Genomic DNA, 20,941 nt, shown 5'->3' with positions numbered 1-20,941 from the left:
GTATAATAAGCACTGCAGAGGAGTGGGTCAGGGTGTTATGTATCCGGCTGGGACAGGGTGAGTAGGGCAAAGGTTGCAGTCGCTGGCTGTCACTCCAGCACAGGCTCGCTGCATGTGCACCCCTGTTCACGACCACTGGTCTGGCACCTGCATCGGGAGTTGTTTCAGCAGGAAAACCGAGTGGTAAAGTCAGTCGTGATGCATTTCAAACCCCAGAGCCCGGAATCGTGACGCAACCTCCTTTAAGATACTACAAGACAGGGCAATTCATTCACATCCCTGCGAAAGAGGGTATATTTGGCTGGTGGTAAACTCGCCTCTTTATGCAATGGTATAGTTTGAAAGCATCCAGGGATGCTCTTAAGCTCCTCTATGGACAGCACCCACAAAGTCACCATAGAAACTTCCATGGTGTGTTCAGAGACAACATCCAGAAGCAAAAACCTTAGATCCCAAGGTACTCTGCTTGGTTTTTTCAATGCGCTATTTGACAATGAACCCAGAGGAGTGAACTTTTTCAGCCTTGGCACTGGATTTCAGGTGATGGCTCAGTAGCTTGTTAGGACTGAATGCCTGTGGCTTCTGAACAGTAACGCAGGTAAATGCACATCCCCAAGCACACAGGCTGAAGTGCTCTGCAATCCACAAGGAGCTGAAGGCTTCCCGTTGCAGCTCAGAAAGGACCATCTTGACTTTGCAGTGCCCATCGTGCTGTGTTTAGTCAGCCAGGTGAGCACGGGTTACAGCAGCCACTCGCCTTCTGTTTATAATGGGCTGGACACAGTTCTTTTGTCAGAGCAGTTTTCACCTTTGCAAAGCTGCTTCTGTTTGTGAGCAGCACCCCTGCACAGCACCTTCTCTGAGCAGGCATCAGCGCCGCGCTGAAATGTTTGGATAGTTTGAAATAAATTTCATCAGAAAAACCACAGGTTTCTATAAAGGAGTACAATTGTCCTGTGTTTTCTGGGCCGGAGGCTCCCAGAACAGCTTCTCCTTTCTCCAGGACAGGATTAATACACGCACTGTTGCTAAGTGTCCGATATTTATGTTCCATTCAGTTCTAAACTGAATTCGTTTCTATTCAGCGTCAACCCCCACAGCCTCAGATTCACCACTGACTTTTGCCTCCCTCTTTCTCACAGCTCTTCTCCCCATCGTGTGGCTCAGACCGCAGTCCCCACTGCAGGCTGCCCCACGCTCAGTCCCCTTTGGTAAGCCCCAGGGGCATCAGAAAGCCAAAAAGAACCTGTAAAATGTCCCCCACCCCCCTGTGACTAATAGCCCTGGTCACATCTAGGAACTGAGCAAGAGTGCAACCTGTCCGCACTTACTCTTCAGCACAGTTGTATTTACATCACTTGAATCCAGGTTCTGGTACACCTTTGTAAGCTTTCACATTGGTCTCAGCACTGGAAGTTTCCTTCCTGTTGTCACCACTGGGACCTTTCCCTCACCTGTGATATAGTGATGGTAATTTCTCTGTCGCCTTTGAATAAAGCAGCACCTGGGCAAGCCTGAGAAACGCTCCTTGGGTGCGTTTTATTCCTCTTCCCATCCCCTGAAATATTTAGACATCAAAGGGAGCCTTATTACCAAATGGGGTTTGATGTTTATTAAAGCAACACATGGGCACTAATAGAGTGAAGAGCTCCGAGCTCACTGGGGGTGCCAAGGGCTCTTTGTTCCTGGTTGTTGTCCTCAGAGGGTGGCAGAGGAGGGACCCCACTGTGCGGGGTGCTCTGCACCGATGCACAAGCCCAGGAGACCTGGTACCTCGCTTAAATGCCCTCCTGTGTGTGGGCTTTCCCCTCTTCCAAATCAACCACGCTTTGAAGTCTTTAGAGCTTCTGAATGAGAAGCCAAAAGAGCGGAGCTCACAGAAAGCGCCTCAGCTGCAGGTACCGGTTGAGCTGTGTTTCATGGGCATCTTTGAAAAGGCCAAGGGACCCCGCTCTCCTGGTGAGTGCCCATTTCCGTATTGTGTCCGTTCACACTCATCATCTCCTCCACGGCAGAGGCAATAAAATAAACACCCCTGGTGCCCTGCTGCACCGTTATCGTCCCCGCAGACAGCTCACACTGCACTTCCCTTCAGGGTGACTCACTCCAGATGTGTCTGCATCTGCCTTCCCTCCAGCATGGGGCGCAACCCAGCACCCCATGGACATCCCGGTCCCAACACATCCTGTGGATGTGATCCCACGCTGTGACTCCTGGAAATAGCCTGGCATTCATGCCCTCTGCGGGTACCTCCCTTCCTGTTGGGTGAGTCTTGATGTTCCCCTCTGCTCTACCTGCTGAGCTGCAGTCAGCGGCTTGAACCTGCTGCAGAAAGGGGTGGACATGCTCTACAGCTCCTCGTCCAGGCCAGGAGAGATGTCAAGGTGTGTTATGGGCAGAAGGTGGGAGGTGAAAGGAAGGAGGAAGCAAACCCGGGAGGAACACATCTGCAGGGATGCTGGGGCCAAGTGACCAGCAACTTCTGCTGCTGCTAGCAGGGTGAGGAACAGAACAACCAAGGGATCTGCCTTCCTAGACACCTCCTCAACCCACCTCGCCTACCACCCTTAATGCAGGGCCCACGAAACGAGTCTGGAGCTAGGTGCTGGAGGGGACATCATGGGACAGAGAAGCATCTCACATCACCTGGAGCACACAGGGCCCATACAAAAGGCTGTGGGAAATCAAAGTATGGCATCTCACAGAGGTCTTCCATGACAGCTACCCTGACAAGAGCCATAGGATGCCCTCACCCTGCCAGCAGCACTGCCAGCCCTGGCATCAGGAGCATCTCTGCCAGGGATGCTCCATGGGATGCAGATGTCCACACCAGCCAGGCTACCCTGGGGACCCATGCAGAAACCCGGGTCCATGCCTAAACTCTGACTTCTGTTGAACACTCTGGTGTTTCCCCTTGGGGGGGGGGGGAAATAACACACGTGATGCCCAAAAACTATGATATTCCCATGGATCCACAGATCCATGGATTTAGTGGGAGGTGTCCCTGCCCATGGCCATGGAACTCGATAGTCCTCTCCAACCCTAGCTATCCTATGATTCTATGATCCACATGGCTCTGGCCAGCCAGCCACAGCCCTCTAACCTCTCATTCCCCTGAGCCTTTCAATTAGCTCTTGCCTTCCTGACGACTTCACTCAACACCCAGAGCGATTAGGAGCCGGAGGAAGGCCACGGCTTTGTCTCAAGCGATGAGCCAGATTAATCAGCTCCAGTTGCACTGAATTACCCGGCCGGGGCTCACAGCAACAACCTTCGATTCACCAGCAAAGCAGCCAGCATCCCGCTTTCAACCAGGATAATCAGCAAGGACGTGAAAGCCAGATGAATGACTAGGTGAGGGTGGGCTGCCTCCTGTCAGGAGCTGGAATATAAGTCAAAGCACTTTGAAATTAAATCCTCGCTTTGACAGGGAACTAATGCAGAGATTCTAAAGTAGGTGTAATACACTTAGACAGGCATGTGTGCAGCCCGGTGCAAGTTGCCGTGCTTTGAATAAGTGTGTCCCGGCTACACTGAGAGCAGGAAAATGGAATTGAAAAGACAAAAGGGTATTTTGAATAGCTCCAAACCAGCTTGGCAAGATTTTAGAGATGGTAGCAAGAGGTTTTAGTAATAGACCTAACTAACAACATTGTCAGGAGGAGATTTGGCTGCCTGGGATCTTGGATTTCACACCAAGCAGCCATCTCTTGTTGCTCCTGGCTTTAAATTAAGTCATTTGTGCCCACATGGGCAGCTGGGGATGGATGGAGGAGGTATGGCAAAGGGGGAGGAGATGGGGTCCCTGCTGCCACGCTCAGCCTCCAGGGTGGAGAAGCCGTGCTGCTGGGAGCTCCTGGGGTTCCCAAGGGTTGGCCTTTCCAGATTTCAGAGGGGGGTTTAAGCCTTTATGCTTGGTCAAGCATCACCCAGAGCCCATCAGCAGAGCATCAGCCCGTCACCAGAGCACTCCATGGGGGCAGCCCTGTGAAGATTTGCAACCTCAGCTCCGGCTTCTTCTATCCCCTCCTGATAGAAACCGCCCAGGCGCCTCTCCTTGTTTGCCAGTTTTCAAGTGCCAAAACTTGGCATTTATGGTAAATCCTCAGAAAGCGGGATTTAGGAAACCTCTCCCGGTAGAACGGCAGGTGGTTACGGGGAAGGCAGCCTTGGGGGCGACTCTCACAGCAATATGGAAACCCACGGCCCTATCCTGCAGGCTCTGCTTTTCCATTACCCTCAAAGCATCCAGAGTTCAAGACGGGGCTCGGAGCAAGCTGCTGCAGTGGAAGGGGTCCCTGCCCGTGGCAGGGGTTGGAGCTGGGTGAGCTTTAGGGTCCCTCCAACCCAAACCACTCCGTGACCATCAAACGCGAGAGGACCCCACACACACACACACACACACGCCCCCGTCTCTCCCTGCACCCTCACGGACACGAGCCCCCGCCGTGCCCCGACCGCACGCACCCACCAAACCCGTGCAGCGGCTCGGGGCCGCCGCCAGAGCCCCCCGATGCCCTCCCAGCCCCCGTTCCGCCTCCGGGGGTGTCCCCGACGGCGGGGCCCGCCCAGGCGGCGGCGGGGCCGGGGCGGCCCCCGGGGCTGCGCCCGCCCCCGTCCCGCCCCGTCCCGCCGCTCCATCCCGGGATGGGCCGGCCCCGCTGACAGTCGGGCTCGGCGGCCGCCGCGGGCGCATCCACCGGGCAGCGCCGCCGCCGCTGCTGCCGCTGCTGCTCCTCCTGCCCCGCGCCCACCTGCGGCGGCGGCTGCCCCGGCCCCGGCGGACCGACCGGGGGGGCTGCCGCCGCCGGCGCGCTCGGTCTGCCCCTGCCGCCCTCCAGGATGAGCCCGGAGTATTTCCTGCGCTCCTTGCTGCTCATCATCCTCGCCACCTTCTCGGCCAACGCCAGCAACTGGCTGTGAGTAGCCGCGGGGCGAGGGGGGGGAACCACCGCCGCCGCCGCCACTTGTTGCTGCCCCGGGGCAGGTGCCGCCAGGCTCGGGTAGCCCCGTGGGGAGACCCCCCCACACACACACACACACACCGCCGCGATGATGCTGTTCGGTGGTACCCGGCGGGGCAGCCGCCTTCCGTCCCCGTCGCGCCGGTAGCCGCGGACACCCCACACGGGTGGCGGTGGGGCTTGGAGCCGCATCCCCGGGCCGGTGGGCTGCAGCGATGCTCGGATATGGAGCGTTCTCCAGGCTGGATGGGCAGGGGCTGGTTATCGAGCCCCCGTCCCCTTTTTATCCTCAAGTCATGAGCCTGGAGCACGGCGGGGGAGGACGGAGGTCGGGGCATCGGGTCAGAGCATGGCCTGGGGGCTGGTGAGGTGCTGCGCGAGGGCCAGCGGTGCAGGGCAGGGTTTGGCAGGGCTGACGCTGGCCCCAGGGATCGGCAGTGGGAAGAGCTGCGCACACCTCGGACCCCATTCCCGGAGGGAGCACAGTGGCGGGGGGCTGTGGCACGGTGACATCGGGAACCCACTGAACAAACACTGAAACCATGTGTAAGGTAAACAGGGGCGGAAATCCTTCTGGAAAATTCCTGCGTGTTTGCCAAGGCGGTGGGACTGTCTTCTGGGAGACACCCCCCCCCTCGGGGGCAGAGGGGATGGAGCATGGCAGCACCTTCCCACCTAGCTCTGAGCGAAGGCACCGCTTCCTCCGTACTAAGCTGCTCTGGTGGGAGATGGTGCTTCGCCTGCACCCGTCGGCTGGAGAAAGATTAGTTGCCAGTGCCTGCACCCAGCAGACCCGCTGTGGGGCTGAGAGCATGGGCCACTTCCATCCCACCTCCCCGGCCTCTGTCAGTGAGGGCAGGTAATGCCAGGGGCTGCTGGCATGAGAGATCCCGAGTGGCTTGTGCCCAGGTAGGCATGGCCCCGCAAGTGCATCCCCTGCACAAGGAGTCCTCTCCGTACCCAGATGCAGCTCCCGACCTTCCTGCCTTTTCGATTTGCCTCTCTGGAGGCTGCAGGAGGTGGGTGGGTTTTGGAGGATGCTCCCTACGCCCAGGGAAAGCGCCGGGTCAGCGGCGTTCTCCAAGTGTCCTGCCCGTGGGACAAGGTGCTCTCCCATCGGTTGCCGCCTGGGATGCGTTAGCACTTCGTCCTCCTCCCCTCCTCCTTTGCCAGATGGAGCGAATTGCATGCCACGCGTCTCCGGCAAGCGGTGGGTGGATCATAGCAGCTATCAAGGTGGTCTTTGAAGCTGTCATGCTGCGGGTGACAGTATATTGGGAACTGTGGGAAGTGTTTTTCCTGCAGGGAAAAGAAGCCCTGCGGGATGGTGGGAGATCCTTGGAGAGGAGCAGCCTCGGCTGCCCCAGGATTGGCACAGGGAAGTGCTTGGCAAAGGGGGGGGTTCATGAGCGAGGTTGACAAGCGGATGCGCAGAGCTGAGACCCCATGGTCCCCAGTGCTGCACGCAGCTGGGAGCGTGTTTGGGATGCCGAGGCGGAGGAGTGCATCACGGCAATAGCCGGGGAGGTCTGTGTGCAGCCACCCATGCCGGCGAGGTGCGGGGTGGGCACGGGGGGCTTGTTCCTGCCAACAGGGGAGGAAAAGCAGACGCATCTCAGTGCGCTTGAAAGGAAGGGGGTCAACTTGATTCGATGCTGCAAATGTATCGGGATGAAAGGATCGTCCCCCGCTCGGCGCTTTTTATTCTTTGCCTTTAGGATTAAGACAATTCCCATTGTTTATCTTCTCACTTCAGAAACAAAGGCTGCCGGAGGCAATAAACAGGGTTAGAAGGATCCCAGGAGTTATCAGATATTCGAGGAATGAGCGTGCCTCGTAGGTCTTCGCGCAGCCTCACGCATGTGGGCTCTGCCCTGCCGGGGCGCTGCCAGCCCGCACCTCACCAGCGCATACTTCTGCTCATAGGTGTGTGTGCCGGGTGGCAGCCGCGGTGAAGTTTGCTTTGCCAGAAACCTGCTGGATTAGTGATTAAGCTCAGTTCTGTCTTTTCTTCCCCCCTGTTCTTTCCTACCCCCCCCCGAAAAAAAAAGCTTCTTCCGACCTGTCCGGACTCGCATTCCCAGCGCTGCCGAGACGCTGCTTGCAACACTTGAGCTGAAGGGGTTTGTGTAAGCCTGGCTTTGTGGGGAAGGGCTCGCTCTGGCTCTGCAAGCGGTGTTCTCTGAGCTGCCCCATCCCATGTAAAGGGAGACGGGGTTGGTATCGGAGGGATCGCTCCGCTGCTCATCGAGCTGGACGGGACTTTGCCAAATCTTTTGGCTAAACAGACCAAGCTCCTTTCTCCCTGGTTAGGAACCAACTGTGTTTCCTCAGTGTCTTGAGTTTGGGGAGCTGCTGCTTGGCTTGCTGCCGATGCACAAAGCTGCTGTGCTCCGGCTCTGAAGGGATGCTCTGCACCCCGTTCTCACCTTCCTCCTGCCTTTGGAGGCTCAGAGAGTTTTAAAGCTTTTCCTCCTGCCTCTTCAGGCATGGAACTGTAGACTTAAATAAAGGGCTGTAGTTGGTGCTTTTTACATCCTAGCTGGTCATGTACCATACCTCTAGCTTCTGCTTTATCTCCGGAGGAGTCCAGGGATGTGTTTTATAGAGGGGAAATAGCCAAGTTACTTCCAAAGCAACCCACATTTCACAGACTTGATTCAGCTTTTGAACCTGCACCATCACTGTGGTGGAACTAAAGCATGTCCTTTCAAAACCATCTCAGTGCTGGGGATGCTGTTGTGTAGAAGGTTTCGGCCAAAGGAGCACCTCTCTGGAGCACTCGGGCTCCAGTTTTAGTAGGAAGTAAGGGGCAAGCAGTCATTTAGTTAGTTATTTAGTCATTTAGTTAGCTATTTGCTCTTTTAGTTAGCTATTTATTCTCTTAGTTATCTGTTTTGGAGGGAGGGAAGTCCACCTGAAGAGGTGAACTAGAAAATGTGCTGTGGATGGAGGCATCGACTAACTGCACATGGCACTGGGGCCGCTGCAATCTGTAGCTGTTGGGGTGGTTTGAATGATGAGAGTCAAACCCCATGCCTGGAAAGCATCGGGGGCAACAGGACAGGGGTCTTTAATGAGTAAGACCCAGGTTATCTGGGTATCACTGTAGCCTCTCTCTGTTTTCTCGCAGCTAAAACTGGCTTTGGAGGATGCTTTCCATATGCACGCTGGATAGTCCAAGATGCGGTTATGCCATTGCGGAGCAGCGTGTGCCACCAGCAGCTCCCTCTACCCCCTATTTACAGGGGTTTAAAACTCCTGTCTGGGCTTGAGACTTGGCTTAAGGGGCCAGGAGCACAGATGGGCTTTTAAACCCCTTTAAAAAAGCTGAATTTGAGCACTCTGGGAAAGCGTGGAGACCTTGCAAGTGCCCAAACGAGCCTGGCTAAGCAGCTGCTCTCTCATAGTGACCCCTTTTGAGAGGGAGGATTTCCCTGTCCCCCCTTTCATCTGAACACCACAAGGTGCTTTTGCTAACGCGGGGCCCGATTCTCCGTGCTCATCCCTGCCAGCTTTGCAGCGCGAATGTCGCAAGAGCAGCCCGAACGCTCATTTTGTGCCGGTTTGGGTCGTTGTGCAATGTGGAGGATTTGGGAAGAAGCACGCCTGGGTCCTATGCTTGCATCCCTCTGGTTTTAAACCAGACTTGGTTCTTTCTTTAAGGTGATCCTCGCCAGCTTCGCCTCGAGCCTGGCCGAGTTTAACTTGCACAAGATTCTTTGCATTGTCGCTGAGACCCTCCCATTTTCCCCTTGGCAAGGAACCAGTCCAGCGTTTTCCCAGTGGATGCTGTCTGCGGAGGTGCTGGTTCGGCAGATGCAGCTCTCTCCAGGGCAAAGCTGCTGCTGCCCAACCCGGTACTCTTGTGTTTCGATGCGAGGACATGAGGAAGGTCGTGCCTGCCCCGGCAGATGGGATGGTGGGTTGCACCGATTGGATTTGATGCAGAATGTCCCTTGCTCTGAGGGCTGCTGTGGGTTGGATGAGCAGCTCTCTGCTTCTGGGGTGCTCAGGGCTCCTTTGCATTGCTCTGGGCATCCTGCAGGGTTGGTGCATGCAACCAGTGACACCCATCCCCTGAGCGCGAGGGGAGGGAGGGTGAAGCCAGCAGCCCCCATTGGAAATACATTTATTTATTCGTAAGTCTTGTCACTTTTGACAAAACCAGCTGATTTTAGCCCAGCAATGAGAAGAGGCTGGCTTTAAGGGCTGCATCCTGCAGAGGCAAGAGGCCTCTGTCAGTCTTGGTGCAGGACTTGCCACCAGTTTGGCTTGTCTGTGAGCACTGGTCATGTACAGAAGGAAGACTGGATGGCATTGGAAGGACCTGTGCTCACTGCTCCTCAGCACTGACAGGCATTTTTGCCTTTTCCTAAGGGAACAACTGAAACTACAGCCCAACTACTGCAGCAGAGCCTTGTAGGTAGGGTGGACATGAGCGAGATGAAACCGCTGTGCACTCCAGATGGTGCAGAAGAGGATCAGCTCCAAACATGAGCAACAGCAAGAAGCTGATTTCCTCTTTGCACTGGTTCTCTATGGCTCCGTGAGTCAGAACTGGGCTTCTGCATTGAAGCCAAAGAAGTGTTTGTTACTCTGCTGAGGGCTGCTGTCCGCTCTGTTAATTTATCCCTGTGGATGGAGAGAAACGCATTACAGCCATTTATCTGGGCTTCCTTAAAATGATGAAATTGCTGAGCAGTCCCGGAGGTTGACAGTTTCCGGGGGCTCTCCTGTATTTCCAGCCATGCCGGCTCTTACAACACTTGATTTTATTGTCTTAAACCTTGAAAGCCTTGTGAATCCCCAAAAATCTCATTCATCCGAGCCTGCCAGCACGGTACAAAGCACAGGAAACCTCGGTTTGGCTCCAGCCCCATGGTGTCTGCCCCATGCCTGTGGGTGAGCCCCAGCAGCATCCCCACAGGGTGCTGCAGCAGTGAAGGTGATGTGCAGGATCCGGCTTGCTCTGCAGAACTGGAGCCAATGTTGTGCTCTCGTCAAATCACTTGGGGTTAGGAATGAATCGAGTCTCTTGGCCGCTGGAGAGCAGCCTGGGGTCTGTTGGAAGCTGGGCGAAACCAAACTAACCCTGCAGAAGGCTCCTCTCACCGCAGATTTGCAGGTTCTGATCTAAACTATAAACTCATCAGATTTTCTCCAACCAGGTCTAGCCTGAAGCGCTGCAGAAGGGGAATTCCCACAGTTCAGCCCCATGGCCTGTGCTTGTCTCCTCTTGTAACAAGGCGCTGCTCTTGTTCTCGAGCCCAGGAGTACCTTCTATTGACTTATAAAGGGAGATGCAGTAAAGGATATTTCCTACGCATAGAGTCACAGAATGGTTTGGGTTGGAAAGGACCTTAAGATCATCCAGTTCCAACCCCCCTGCCATGGGCAGGGACACCTCACACTGAACCATGGCACCCAAGGCTCTGTCCAGCCTGGCCTTGAACACTGCCAGGGATGGAGCACTCACAACCTCCCTGGGCAACCCATTCCAGTGCCTCAGCACCCTCACAGTAAAGAACTTCCTTCTTATCTTCAACCTGAACTTCCCCTGTTTCAGTTTGAACCCATCACCCCTTGTCCTATCACTACAGTCCCTGATGAAGAGCCCCTCTCCAGCATCCTTGTACCCCCCTTCAGGTATTGGAAGGCTTCTTCCAAAGCAGATTTCCAATGTGGATGCTTCTCTCAAGGTCTTCCCAGCTTCCACCTCGGTCTTCCCCACCACAAAGTGGAGATGTTGCCCTGGATGCTCATAAAGCCAAGAAGTAGCACTGGCTTGGGACCAGTGGCCAGGCCATCTCACTGTCCCCATAGACTTGTAATGGGGGCAGGCAGGCCACAACCAGTAGCTGGTGCATGGGTAGATGTGTGTTTGCTGGGTGCAGATGGTGTTAGGTACAGGGTATAAGGTGTGGGGTCAGGATACGAGCTCAGGCAGTGGAGCTGCACACTCAGGTCTGTAGGCAGGTAATGGTGAGCATGGTATTACCTCCTCCTGGTACCCTGTTTTGGCAGTTGGAGGTGAAGGTGAGGGTGTGAAATGCATGGTATCAGCCAAGAGGTGAAACGTGCAGTAACAGTGACAGGACTGAGCCAGAAGGATGCTTTTCTTCCAGGGAAGAAACCAGACAGGCTCTCAGGGGATGACTTTGTAAGTGATGTTTTACACTAAGAAGGGGTGGAAAGACAGGATATCTATTCCCAGGAGGGCTTGCCTGGTGGGACATGTCCTGCTGCAGAGCTGGCCACTGGATGAGGGTGAGCTTACAGGTCTCCACAGATCCTGACAGGAACGTGCCCAAGTTGGCAGAGCTGCTGAACCATGCCAAGAATGGGGGTGGTTCCTACAACCCCGGTCTTGTTGGCACAAGAGAGTGGTACCAAGCCCAGTGCAGGACACCACAAGAAAGCACGGGGGCTCTCCTAGAGCATCCTTTGACCTGCCAACCTTGGGACATTTCTCCATGCCTTCTCTCTGCTTGGAAGGTGAAAGCAACAAGGAAAAGATGATCCCCTTCACCATAGCTGCAGGATGGCTTCTTGCAGCGCCTGATCAGTATCTCTCTCTGCGTGCGCCTGTCTTGATGCACCTTTGGTTCTTCCATCCTAAAGAAGCCTTTTTTCTTCCTCAGAAGAAACCTGTCTGCACAAGGCAGTCCCAATCGCAGGGATAACCCTGGGTCACTGGCTGGCCATGCACCCAGCCACAAGAGGCACAGAGATGCGCTGCTGATCCAGGCTGACTTTGCTCCTCCATGAGCAGGGAGGATGCTTGCAGAGGCTGCCTCAGAGCAGAGCTGAGGCATCTTTGCAACGTAAGGCTTGAACAAGCCTTTTGTGGCCTCGGCCAGGCAGGTGTCCCAAGTAGCTTGAGTGTTTGCTGAACAAAGCGAAGCTTCTGAGCTCACCCAACTCCTCAGCATCTCTAAGTGATACATCAGTGATGCCAGTGGCCTGGGTCTGCTTCAGGAAAATATTCCCAAAATGAGATAATAGAAAGAGTTCTCACACTTGAAATTCCTTTTCTTATGTAAAGGAAACCCTGGAGATTTCTGCTGCATCTTCCCTGACCTGCCTCTATTGAGAATTTGTCAATGACTCAAATTCCTGCACCTTCCCAGGGCAGGGAATCTCCTCCCCTCTCCTTCTGGCTCTATCTGCCAACTGCTGTGACTTTTCCAACGTCTCCTTGTCATTCCATCCGTTATTCTTCCTCCTGAAATTATTACCATCATTTTTAGGTAGGGCTTCCCCCCGACCTATTCAAAGCTCCCTGGATATGAGGTTTCATTTGCTGTCTTGCAGGGTGGGTCAACTGTGGCTGCTTAAATTCTGGGGTTTCCATCTTCATCTATGTACTGAGGATGGGGGATAAAAAGGAAGGGCTTCCCATCAGTTTTGTATTAAATCAGTAACTTCTATTAAAAGGGAGCTTGTGCTGCAAGTGACCCGTTTGGATTTAAAGGCAGGAGAAAAGAAACATAAATGCAATGACGAAGCAAAGAGACAAAACCTGAACAAACAGCTCGGGGAACAGCTCACCTCTTGAAGTATTCTTTGCCAAATCTTGGAAAGGGAATGTGCCATTATCTGCAGGGGTTTGTCCACAAGCAGGGCTGGTTTGAGGCTGCATGCGAGGCTTGTGGCACGCTCTAGAGCCCTGCGCAGCTCTGCATAGCAATTGAGATGTGATGTCTGGCTGGAGATCTGCGTTGAGACCTTGTAAAGGGCAGGAACTGTTGGGTTTCCTCCTGTTGTGCCTGTCTTGCTGTGTCTGCAGATAGACAAAGGCTTTGTCTGTGGTCTCTACCACCTCAGTCCAGGAAAACGAAGTTCGGAGCAAGGTCCGCGATAAGGACCAGGCGAAGTGCTAGAGCCAGGTTTCCATGGTGACCGTGGGATGCTGCGGGTGGGTTTGGTACCTTGCCTGGGCTCTGCAGCCCTGAGAAACACTCTGAGTTGTGGGGTGGAAGCATCTTTTAGTGCTGGTGAGGGCAGAGAATGTTTCCCAGCTTCTGTCTCACCCTTCAGCTGCCTTAGAAAGGGGAAAGGGGGTGTGATGTTCCTGCCTGGTGTCCTGGATATGGTGTGGAGAGATGCCGTGTGAAAGCCTCAAAGCTCAGCTCCTTCAGTAAAGGTCCTTCCTTATACCCTTGACTCAATCTCTTGATGCTTCCTGGACCAGGGACCAGGATGGGAGGCTCCTCCCCTGCCCAAAAAAAGTGTGTGCTCGGAAAGCAGTGATGGTACTCGTGGGATGGAGGGGACTGGTAGTAAGCTGGGGGTGTGGTGAGGCCATGGCATTTTAGGCACACGGAGCCCTGCTCGCCTCCGAGTAGTGACTGTGCAAAAGTGGCTCCTCCATCCCCAAGGAAGGGCAGACACACAAGGGCTGAGGGGGAATGATGGCATACAGAGGACCTGTCATGGGGGACAGAGGCCAGAGCACCGTTCTGGACAGCTTCATCTTATTTGCCTGCCTTACAAAACAAATTACCAGACCTGTTCTTGGAGATCTGTACCTATCTTTGAAGCATCCTTGGCCTTCATTTTATCATCCCAAACAGCATTAAATTCCTGCTGGGGAGGCATCTTTATCAGGTACATCTACTTGGAAAGGCTTGAAAGGCTCTTGTCATGCTTTTCTTCATGTGTGCTTTGAATTTATAGCTCCCCATCGCCTGGAGAATCCCAGTGAGCTGGGAAGTATATTAGAAAAGGAGATGATGGCCCCTTCCCTAGCAGAGCTGATATTAATGTGGCTGTTACACCTGCGGCACAGCTCTCTCCTGCCAAGGTGCCTGCAGTCAGACCAGGCACTGATTCATCGGCAGGACCAGCCCTGCTGCTTTGCAGGAGCTGGTTCCCTGGTACAATAAATCCTGCTTCAGTTGCAGGAGGTGGGGAAAGCCAGATCAGCACAAAGGGTTGGTACTGGAGGCAGAATCGGGTTTTCTTGGCTTCCAGGCTCAAAGCTGATGGGCTGATCCAGTGTGTTGGGATGAATCCGACTGCTCTGCTGTGTGCCAGCTTCCCCATGCTCACACTGAAATGAAGGCTTGACCTGGGAGGGGATGGAGCTGTCTCAGTCAGTCCAGGTTTGCTCAGCATCCTCCCAAGGGTCAGCCAAGAGCAGCAAGATGCAGGAACAGCAGTTGTTGCACTTCGTGTCCAGGACAGCAGCGCAGGGGCAGGGACACTGCATGGTGTGGGGGCCAGAATCATAGAACCCCAGCCTGGTTTGGGTTGGAAGGGACCTTAAAGCTCCTCCAGCTCCAACCCCTGCCACGGGCAGGGACCCCTTCCACTGGAGCAGCTTGCTCCAAGCCCCTGTGTCCAACCTGGCCTTGAGCACTGCCAGGGATGGGGCAGCCACAGCTTCTCTGGGCACCCTGTGCCAGCGCCTCAGCACCCTCACAGGGAAGAGCTTCTGCCTAAGAGCTCATCTCGGTCTCCCCTTGGGCAGGTTCAAGCCATTCCCCCTTGTCCTATCACTACATGTCCTTGAAGGCAACAGCCCTGCGTTTGGCCATGGTGGGGTTTCCAAGGCAGCCGTGTGCATCGTGGAGCTGCGCAGCCAGTCCTCTGCAGACAGGGCTGTGCCCTCGGAGGAGCAGCAAGCTTGGGCAGAGATGCTTAGCTGGTATAAAGGCTAGAAAAGAACTTGGCTCTGAAAGCACGGCAGCCTGCCACTTCCCGCTGTCCGAGAGGCATTGCATCAAGCGATCTCCACGCACAAGGAAAGCTGAATGCTTTTGACAGCTCGCCATGCAGACTCCCCACGGACACTGCAAGCCAAGCCGGCTTTCTCACCGTCTCCCGCGGTCCCCCAGTTGTAAGCATGAAACCAAGCTGGTGAATAATTCTGCTGATGCACAGAAGAGAAAATCCTGTTCTCTCCTCCTGGGGCGGGCTGGCAGGGCGAATGGGAGGAAGAGGCTGTGACAACTTGATTTTGTGGCTGGAGTCAGCAGATCCGGCTCCTGGGACACATGGGAAGAGGCAGGGAGCAGGAGCCACTTTTGCACAGTCACTTCTCGGAGGCGAGCAGGGCTTCAAAGGCAGGATCCTGAGCAGGATGTCGCAACTTGGGAGGAGGAGGAAAAAAACAAGCAAACAAAAAAACCCACAAGCTCTCGTAGGGCTGGGAAATGCAGAGTCAAGGAATGAGGCTTCCAAAAAGCCTTCGCTCGGTACTCGCATCTCTTGGTGCAGGCAACGGGAGCTGCCGCTGGCGATTCCCGAGGACCCGAAAGCTCGGTGTGGTCAGCGGGTGCAAGCGTGAGTTTTGCCTGTCCCGTGAAGGGGACCTCCCTTCTCCATGGCAGGAGAACGTCGCTTAAAGCGGGTGCCAGCAGCCACGAGCAGGAGGGACTGAGCCACGCACGTGCTGGCACGGGCACAGAGTTGTAGAGGGCCTTGGGCTGTCCGACAGCCCGACTGAGCCAGTAGATAGGCTGACTGGGTCTATCCTAAGCTCCCTTTGGGATCCAGAGGCAGGGGCGGAAGGATGGACACGTGCAGAGGGCAGTGGGTTGGGTTACCTCAATGTGCCACAGGGACCATCGTGCCCACGCGCTCGGTGAGGAGGTGCCAAGAGCTTGCAGGATGCGTGCCCCGAAAGGATGAGGTCCCTCATGCCCCTAATGCTGACACCGAGGAGCAGCTCTGTGACAACTTCTGCTGAGGATGGGGCTATGGAGAGCCGCGCACGTGGTCACCTCCACGCAGGGCCAGTCTTTTCCAGGTCAGCAAAGACCTCACGGTCCCATTCACAAGCTGGGCTGGTGCAGGAGGTGCCCAGCGTGTGCAGTTTTGCCCACGGCAGGCTCCTGATTCTGCCCTCCCTGCTTTAAGCCCTGTTCGAATTCCAAGTGATGGGAAACCTGGCAGCTCCCAGAGGCCGTCCTTGCCTGCTGGGGGTTGGGGGGAGCTAAAAGCAGGCTCCAGGAGGGAAGTGGTTTGGAGGGCGATGCTCGTCGGTGATGAGCACACACCACGCTGCGGGAGCAGTGTGGCAGCTGGAGCTGGCAGCCGAGCGCCCGTCCTGCTTGTTTTGGCTGGCTTCAGAGACTTTTCCTAGTAGCACTTGGATGTGCCGGTACTCAGGAGACCTGACCGGGCACATTCAGACAACGCCGAAAATATCTTCCTTGCAGGCAATAGAGGCAAAGGGGAGCCAGCAGCTGAGAGACAGGGGACCAGGCTGCAGAGGGATGGTTGTTTTGCTTGGGCTTGCTCTCTGCCAGCCAAAAATGCATCCTGTGGAGCTGCAGCAGTGGTACATTTAAGGTGACCCCAGATGGACACCAGCTCTCAGCTATGGAGGGGGTGAGAGGTTAGGACCCCTTGTTTTTCACAGTGCAGGGTGCCCCAGAGCATAGAATCACAGAATGAAAAGGACCTTAACATCATCCAGTTCCAACCCCTCGCCACAGGCAGGGACACCTCGCACTAGACCATGGCACCCAAGGCCTTCATCTCCCAACCCTTTCCTCCTAACCAGTCGTGCTGTCGCGGCAGGTACCTGGCGAAGCTGTCTTCAGTGGGGAGCATCTCCGAGGAGGAGACCTGCGAGAAGCTGAAGGGCTTGATCCAGCGCCAGGTACAGATGTGCAAGAGGAACCTGGAGGTGATGGACTCGGTGCGGCGCGGAGCCCAGCTGGCCATCGAGGAGTGCCAGTACCAGTTCCGCAACCGCCGCTGGAACTGCTCCACACTGGATACCCTGCCTGTCTTTGGCAAGGTGGTAACGCAAGGTGAGCCGGAGGACGCGTGCCTGGGGTGATGCTGCATGGCAGGAATGGCTACAGCAGCAGTCCGGAGGGATGCAGGAGGGTTTTGCTTGCGTGCTGCTGAGCCAGCAGAGAGGTAGAGTAGGGAATGGCCTAGTGCTGGGTTGTGGGGCTCTTCCCTGGGCATTTCAGCTGGGCTCTTTTTGCTGTACTGGGGGCAGCAAACCCGGGCCCTTGCAGTTCTTCAGCTGCTGGGTGCTTCCTCTCCTGAACCTTTTCCACACCAGAGGGTACCCAATGCATGAAGGGGCCAGCCCAGGGCATCCGCAGAGCCTGGACCTCTTACAAGGACGTGCCAAGTTCAAGCCTCCTGCAGTCTCACCTCTTCCCCCCAAGCCCAGGAGCTTCGCTCTGCAGAGCAATGGCTGCATTTATCGGGTCTCTTCCCCCTGGCAGCGCTGAAGCAATGACGAGGGCCAGACCAGAGCCAAGCATCCCAAGGTGAATCCTTGGGAGGACAGCCCTCTGCCGCCCGAGGCGAGTAAAACACACGGTGGCTGCACCCTCCGAGGGCAGCATCGTCACCCACCACCACCCATTGCCAGCCTGCAGGAGGGTTTGGGACCAGGGCAGCCCCCAGCCCCTCCATTCCCAGCTGCTGTCCCAGCGGCACAGGGCTGCGATTGAACCACCAAGCACCCAGAGCATCAGGGTGAGGATACGGAGGGCACAAAAGTGGCCCTTGCCTCCCTTTGGGTGCCGTCTCTGATACACCCATCACAGCACCCCTAGGCCAAAGCCTCCCCCCAGCTCCTTGTTTGACTTCCCTCCCCTCAACGCAGGGGTGAAGATCTCTTCTTGTGAAGGTTCAGGGACTGGAAATACCAGAAATACCAGAAACTAAAAGTCGTCTCTTTTTAGGCAGCCGCAGCACAAACCGACCAACACGATCCTACTATTAACCTCGATTAACTTGGAGGCGGCTCAGTCCCCCCCACAGCCACTGCAGCCAGAGTACAGCTTGGCCACCAAAGTCTGGGCTGCGACCACCAAAGTAGTTGCCCTCTGTCCAACCAGCAAGCCAGGGTGATGTCTGCTGGCAAGACATCCCCTGCTCTACCCCAGGCTCGGGACTACCCCAAACGCCAACCCTCCTTCCTTGGAGATGGAGGGGCTGTGTCCTCAACCGGCCTCGGAGGATGGCAGGGATTTGGGTGTTGCAAGAGCTGATCCATGGCCACGCTGCCCTGTATGGTTCTGCTCAGGGATGTCCCCTGGCTTCCCAGACAAGCTGCTCTTAACCCTGTGGCACCACATAGGTAGATGCAAAAGCTGGGCAGGGGCTGCACCCTGGGGACCAGTGTGGTCCTGCACCGGTGTGCAATGGGGTTGTGCAGGGTGGTTTGGGAGGTGCTGGGTGCTCCAGGACCCTGTGTGAGAGGATGGCACGAGATCTGCAGCTGCAACGTTCCTGGAGGTGGAAAGCAGCCAAGTACTGTGGATGCAGGAGGGATTTCATGGTAGAAGTGCCCTGCAAGCACCAGGCAAGGTGGTCTCTCCTTACAAGCTCTGGAGAGCTCTCGCCACAGTGGCAATAGAGCCTTCGCATCTCTCTCATTCCCAGGTTATGATTTGCCCATCTCGTTCTTGTTTTCAAGCTTGTGGGCAGCTCCCAGCTCCTTCACTATTGCAAAACGGGGCTCTCATGGCTGCAAATGATGTCTCAGGGCCGAGGTGATTCTGCTGAGACCGGTCCAGGCTTGGCACTAAGCAAACAGCATCCCTGCGAGTGGGGAAGGATGAGTGTCCTGCACGGGGTACCCCCCCTTGGGAGGAAGAGATGGAGCAAAAGGCTTCACTTGATGTGCCATGATGTGCAACATCAGTGCTGGGAGGGAAGAGGAGCAGAGGCACACAACAGCCTTTGTCCACAGGGCTGCGCACCCCAAGGAGAGCCCTTTTGCATGCCTTGGACTTGCGGCCCTGTTTCCCCACCGTGGTTTGTGCCTTGCAGGGACACGGGAGGCAGCGTTCGTCTATGCCATCTCTTCGGCAGGGGTGGCCTTCGCAGTGACCCGCGCCTGCAGCAGCGGGGAGCTGGACAAGTGTGGATGTGACCGCACGGTGCAGGGGGGCAGCCCGCAGGGTAAGTGAGCAACGGGGGGGCAGCTGGGAAGGGCTGCAGAGTAGCCAAGCATGGAAATGCCAACCCCTGGAGCAGCCAGGCAGGAGGAGAGTGTAAAACACATAGAGAAGAGAAGGACCTGGGGCTGAGAGAGCCCGGAGAAGAGAAGGCTCCTGAAGGGGAGACCTGAGAGCAGCTCCAGTGCCTAAAGGGGCTGCAGGGAACCTGGAGAGGGGCTTAGGGACAAGGGCCTGTAGGGACAGGCCAAGGGGAATGGCTTGAACCTGCCCGAGGGGAGACTGAGATGAGCTCTTAGGCAGAAGCTCTTCCCTGTGAGGGTGCTGAGGCGCTGGCACAGGGTGCCCAGAGAAGCTGTGGCTGCCTCATCCCTGGCAGTGCTCAAGGCCAGGTTGGACACAGGGGCTTGGAGCAAGCTGCTCCAGTGGAAGGGGTCCCTGTTCATGGCAATGGGTTGGAGCTGGAGGAGCTTTAAGGTCCCTTCTGACCATTCTATGAAACTCCTGTTAGTCCAAGTGAGTTCACCAAAAATGCACTTGGGAGCATGGCCCATGGGGCAGAGAAAGCGTTTTGTTTGTGTGTCCCCCAGGGCCACATTCCTCATCTTCCCCAATACCCTTGGGATGCCCAGCTTTGTGGGTAGCAAGGCAGCAGAGGGGCAGGTCAGCTGTGTTTTAGGAAGAGCAAGGCTGGAGGGGGCTGGCTGTATCCATCTCATCCATGCTCTCTGCCTTAGGCTTCCAGTGGTCAGGTTGCTCTGATAACATCGCCTATGGCGTGGCCTTCTCACAGTCCTTCGTCGACGTCCGCGAGAGGAGCAAAGGGGCCTCTTCCAACAGAGCCTTGATGAACCTGCACAACAACGAGGCAGGGAGGAAGGTAATGGCAAGGGGGAAACCTGGGCAGCCAGTGCAGCTCTGCAGCCACCGCTTGAGCCACTTTGGCTTCCTTTAATCCCATCATCTCACGCGCATCAGCATCGCATTCCACACACCCCTTCCGGACCCTGCATGCCGTGCCCTTCTCGCTGTGTCCGTCGCGAGCCGACCATCCCCTCTCATTTCTTGTGCCTTGTGCTCCAGGCGATCCTGAACAACATGCGGGTGGAGTGCAAGTGCCACGGCGTGTCCGGCTCCTGCGAGTTCAAGACGTGCTGGAAAGCCATGCCCCCCTTCCGCAAAGTGGGCAACGTCCTGAAGGAGAAATTCGACGGCGCCACGGAGGTCGAGCAGAGCGAGATCGGATCCACCAAAGTGCTGGTGCCCAAAAACTCCCAGTTCAAGCCGCACACGGACGAGGACCTCGTCTACCTGGACTCCAGTCCCGACTTCTGTGACCACGACCTCAAGAACGGGGTGCTGGGTACCAGCGGCCGGCAGTGCAACAAGACCTCCAAGGCGATCGATGGCTGCGAGCTGATGTGCTGCGGCCGGGGCTTTCATACGGACGAGGTGGAGGTTGTGGAAAGGTGCAGCTGCAAATTCCACTGGTGCTGCTCCGTCAAGTGCAAACCCTGCCATCGGGTGGTGGAAATCCATACGTGCCGGTGATGCACGGCGGGGAGCGCCCGTCCGTCCCCCTCCCTGACTGACCCTGCTTCTCCCTTGCCCCATGGCCAGGACTGAGGAAGGAACCCAGACGCTGCAGGGAGAGCGCAGCTCTTCACAGAGACAGAGCCCCAGAGGAAAACAGATTTTAAAGAAAAAAAATATTTAAAGTTTCAAAAAATTGAGCATTCTTGGCTTCTTTTTGATGTTGTTTTGTTCGCTTGCCATAGTTATTGCTGAAGCCAGAGCCCCTTGGTGTCCTGTGCCAGCAGTGTCTGCATTCAGTGGCTGGGGACCTGCATGATGCTGCTCTCATCAGACGCGCTCCTGCTGGCTCGGAGCGCTGCAGACAGGAGGTGTTTAAGCTGGGGCTGGCGTTGGGTGCTCGGGTATCTTCTGCTGCAGTTGTTTTTGTGTGTTTAAGCAACCCGGCGCGCTGCTGGCCTTGGCTGAGCCTGGGGAGGGCATGGAGCCAGCACCTGCAGCCCTGCATAGGATGAGCACACGGTGACAGGGTGGCACTGTCCGCAGGAGGCAAAG

The 20,941-nt window shown here is 55.9% G+C and overlaps 1 protein-coding gene across 1 annotated transcript; it reads left to right on the top strand.

Annotated features, from left to right (window-relative positions):
• The first annotated feature begins 4,723 nt into the window (after positions 1 to 4,723).
• Positions 4,724 to 20,607, top strand: WNT4 (Wnt family member 4). Its single transcript, XM_065696566.1, has 5 exons — positions 4,724 to 4,919; positions 16,500 to 16,735; positions 18,726 to 18,857; positions 19,591 to 19,733; positions 19,937 to 20,607. The coding sequence occupies exons 1-5, from the start codon at positions 4,843 to 4,845 to the stop codon at positions 20,402 to 20,404; spliced, it is 1,056 nt and encodes a 351-aa protein (XP_065552638.1). The 5' UTR covers positions 4,724 to 4,842; the 3' UTR covers positions 20,405 to 20,607.
• Positions 20,608 to 20,941: the final 334 nt, after the last annotated feature.

This window comes from Lathamus discolor, chromosome 16 (assembly GCF_037157495.1).
Source record: "Lathamus discolor isolate bLatDis1 chromosome 16, bLatDis1.hap1, whole genome shotgun sequence".
Classification (NCBI taxonomy): Eukaryota; Metazoa; Chordata; class Aves; order Psittaciformes; family Psittacidae; genus Lathamus; species Lathamus discolor.
Note: the sequence above shows the minus strand (reverse complement) of the source record. Positions and strands in the feature narration are given on the sequence as shown.

Bases quoted from the DNA above. Each gene is read 5' to 3' on its own strand.
- WNT4 (XM_065696566.1), top strand. From the start codon at position 4,843: ATGAGCCCGGAGTATTTCCTGCGCTCCTTGCTGCTCATCATCCTCGCC. The intron at 18,858-19,590 runs GTAAGTGAGCAA...TCTCTGCCTTAG, and splicing joins GCAGGGGGGCAGCCCGCAGG to GCTTCCAGTGGTCAGGTTGC. The intron at 19,734-19,936 runs GTAATGGCAAGG...CTTGTGCTCCAG, and splicing joins ACAACGAGGCAGGGAGGAAG to GCGATCCTGAACAACATGCG.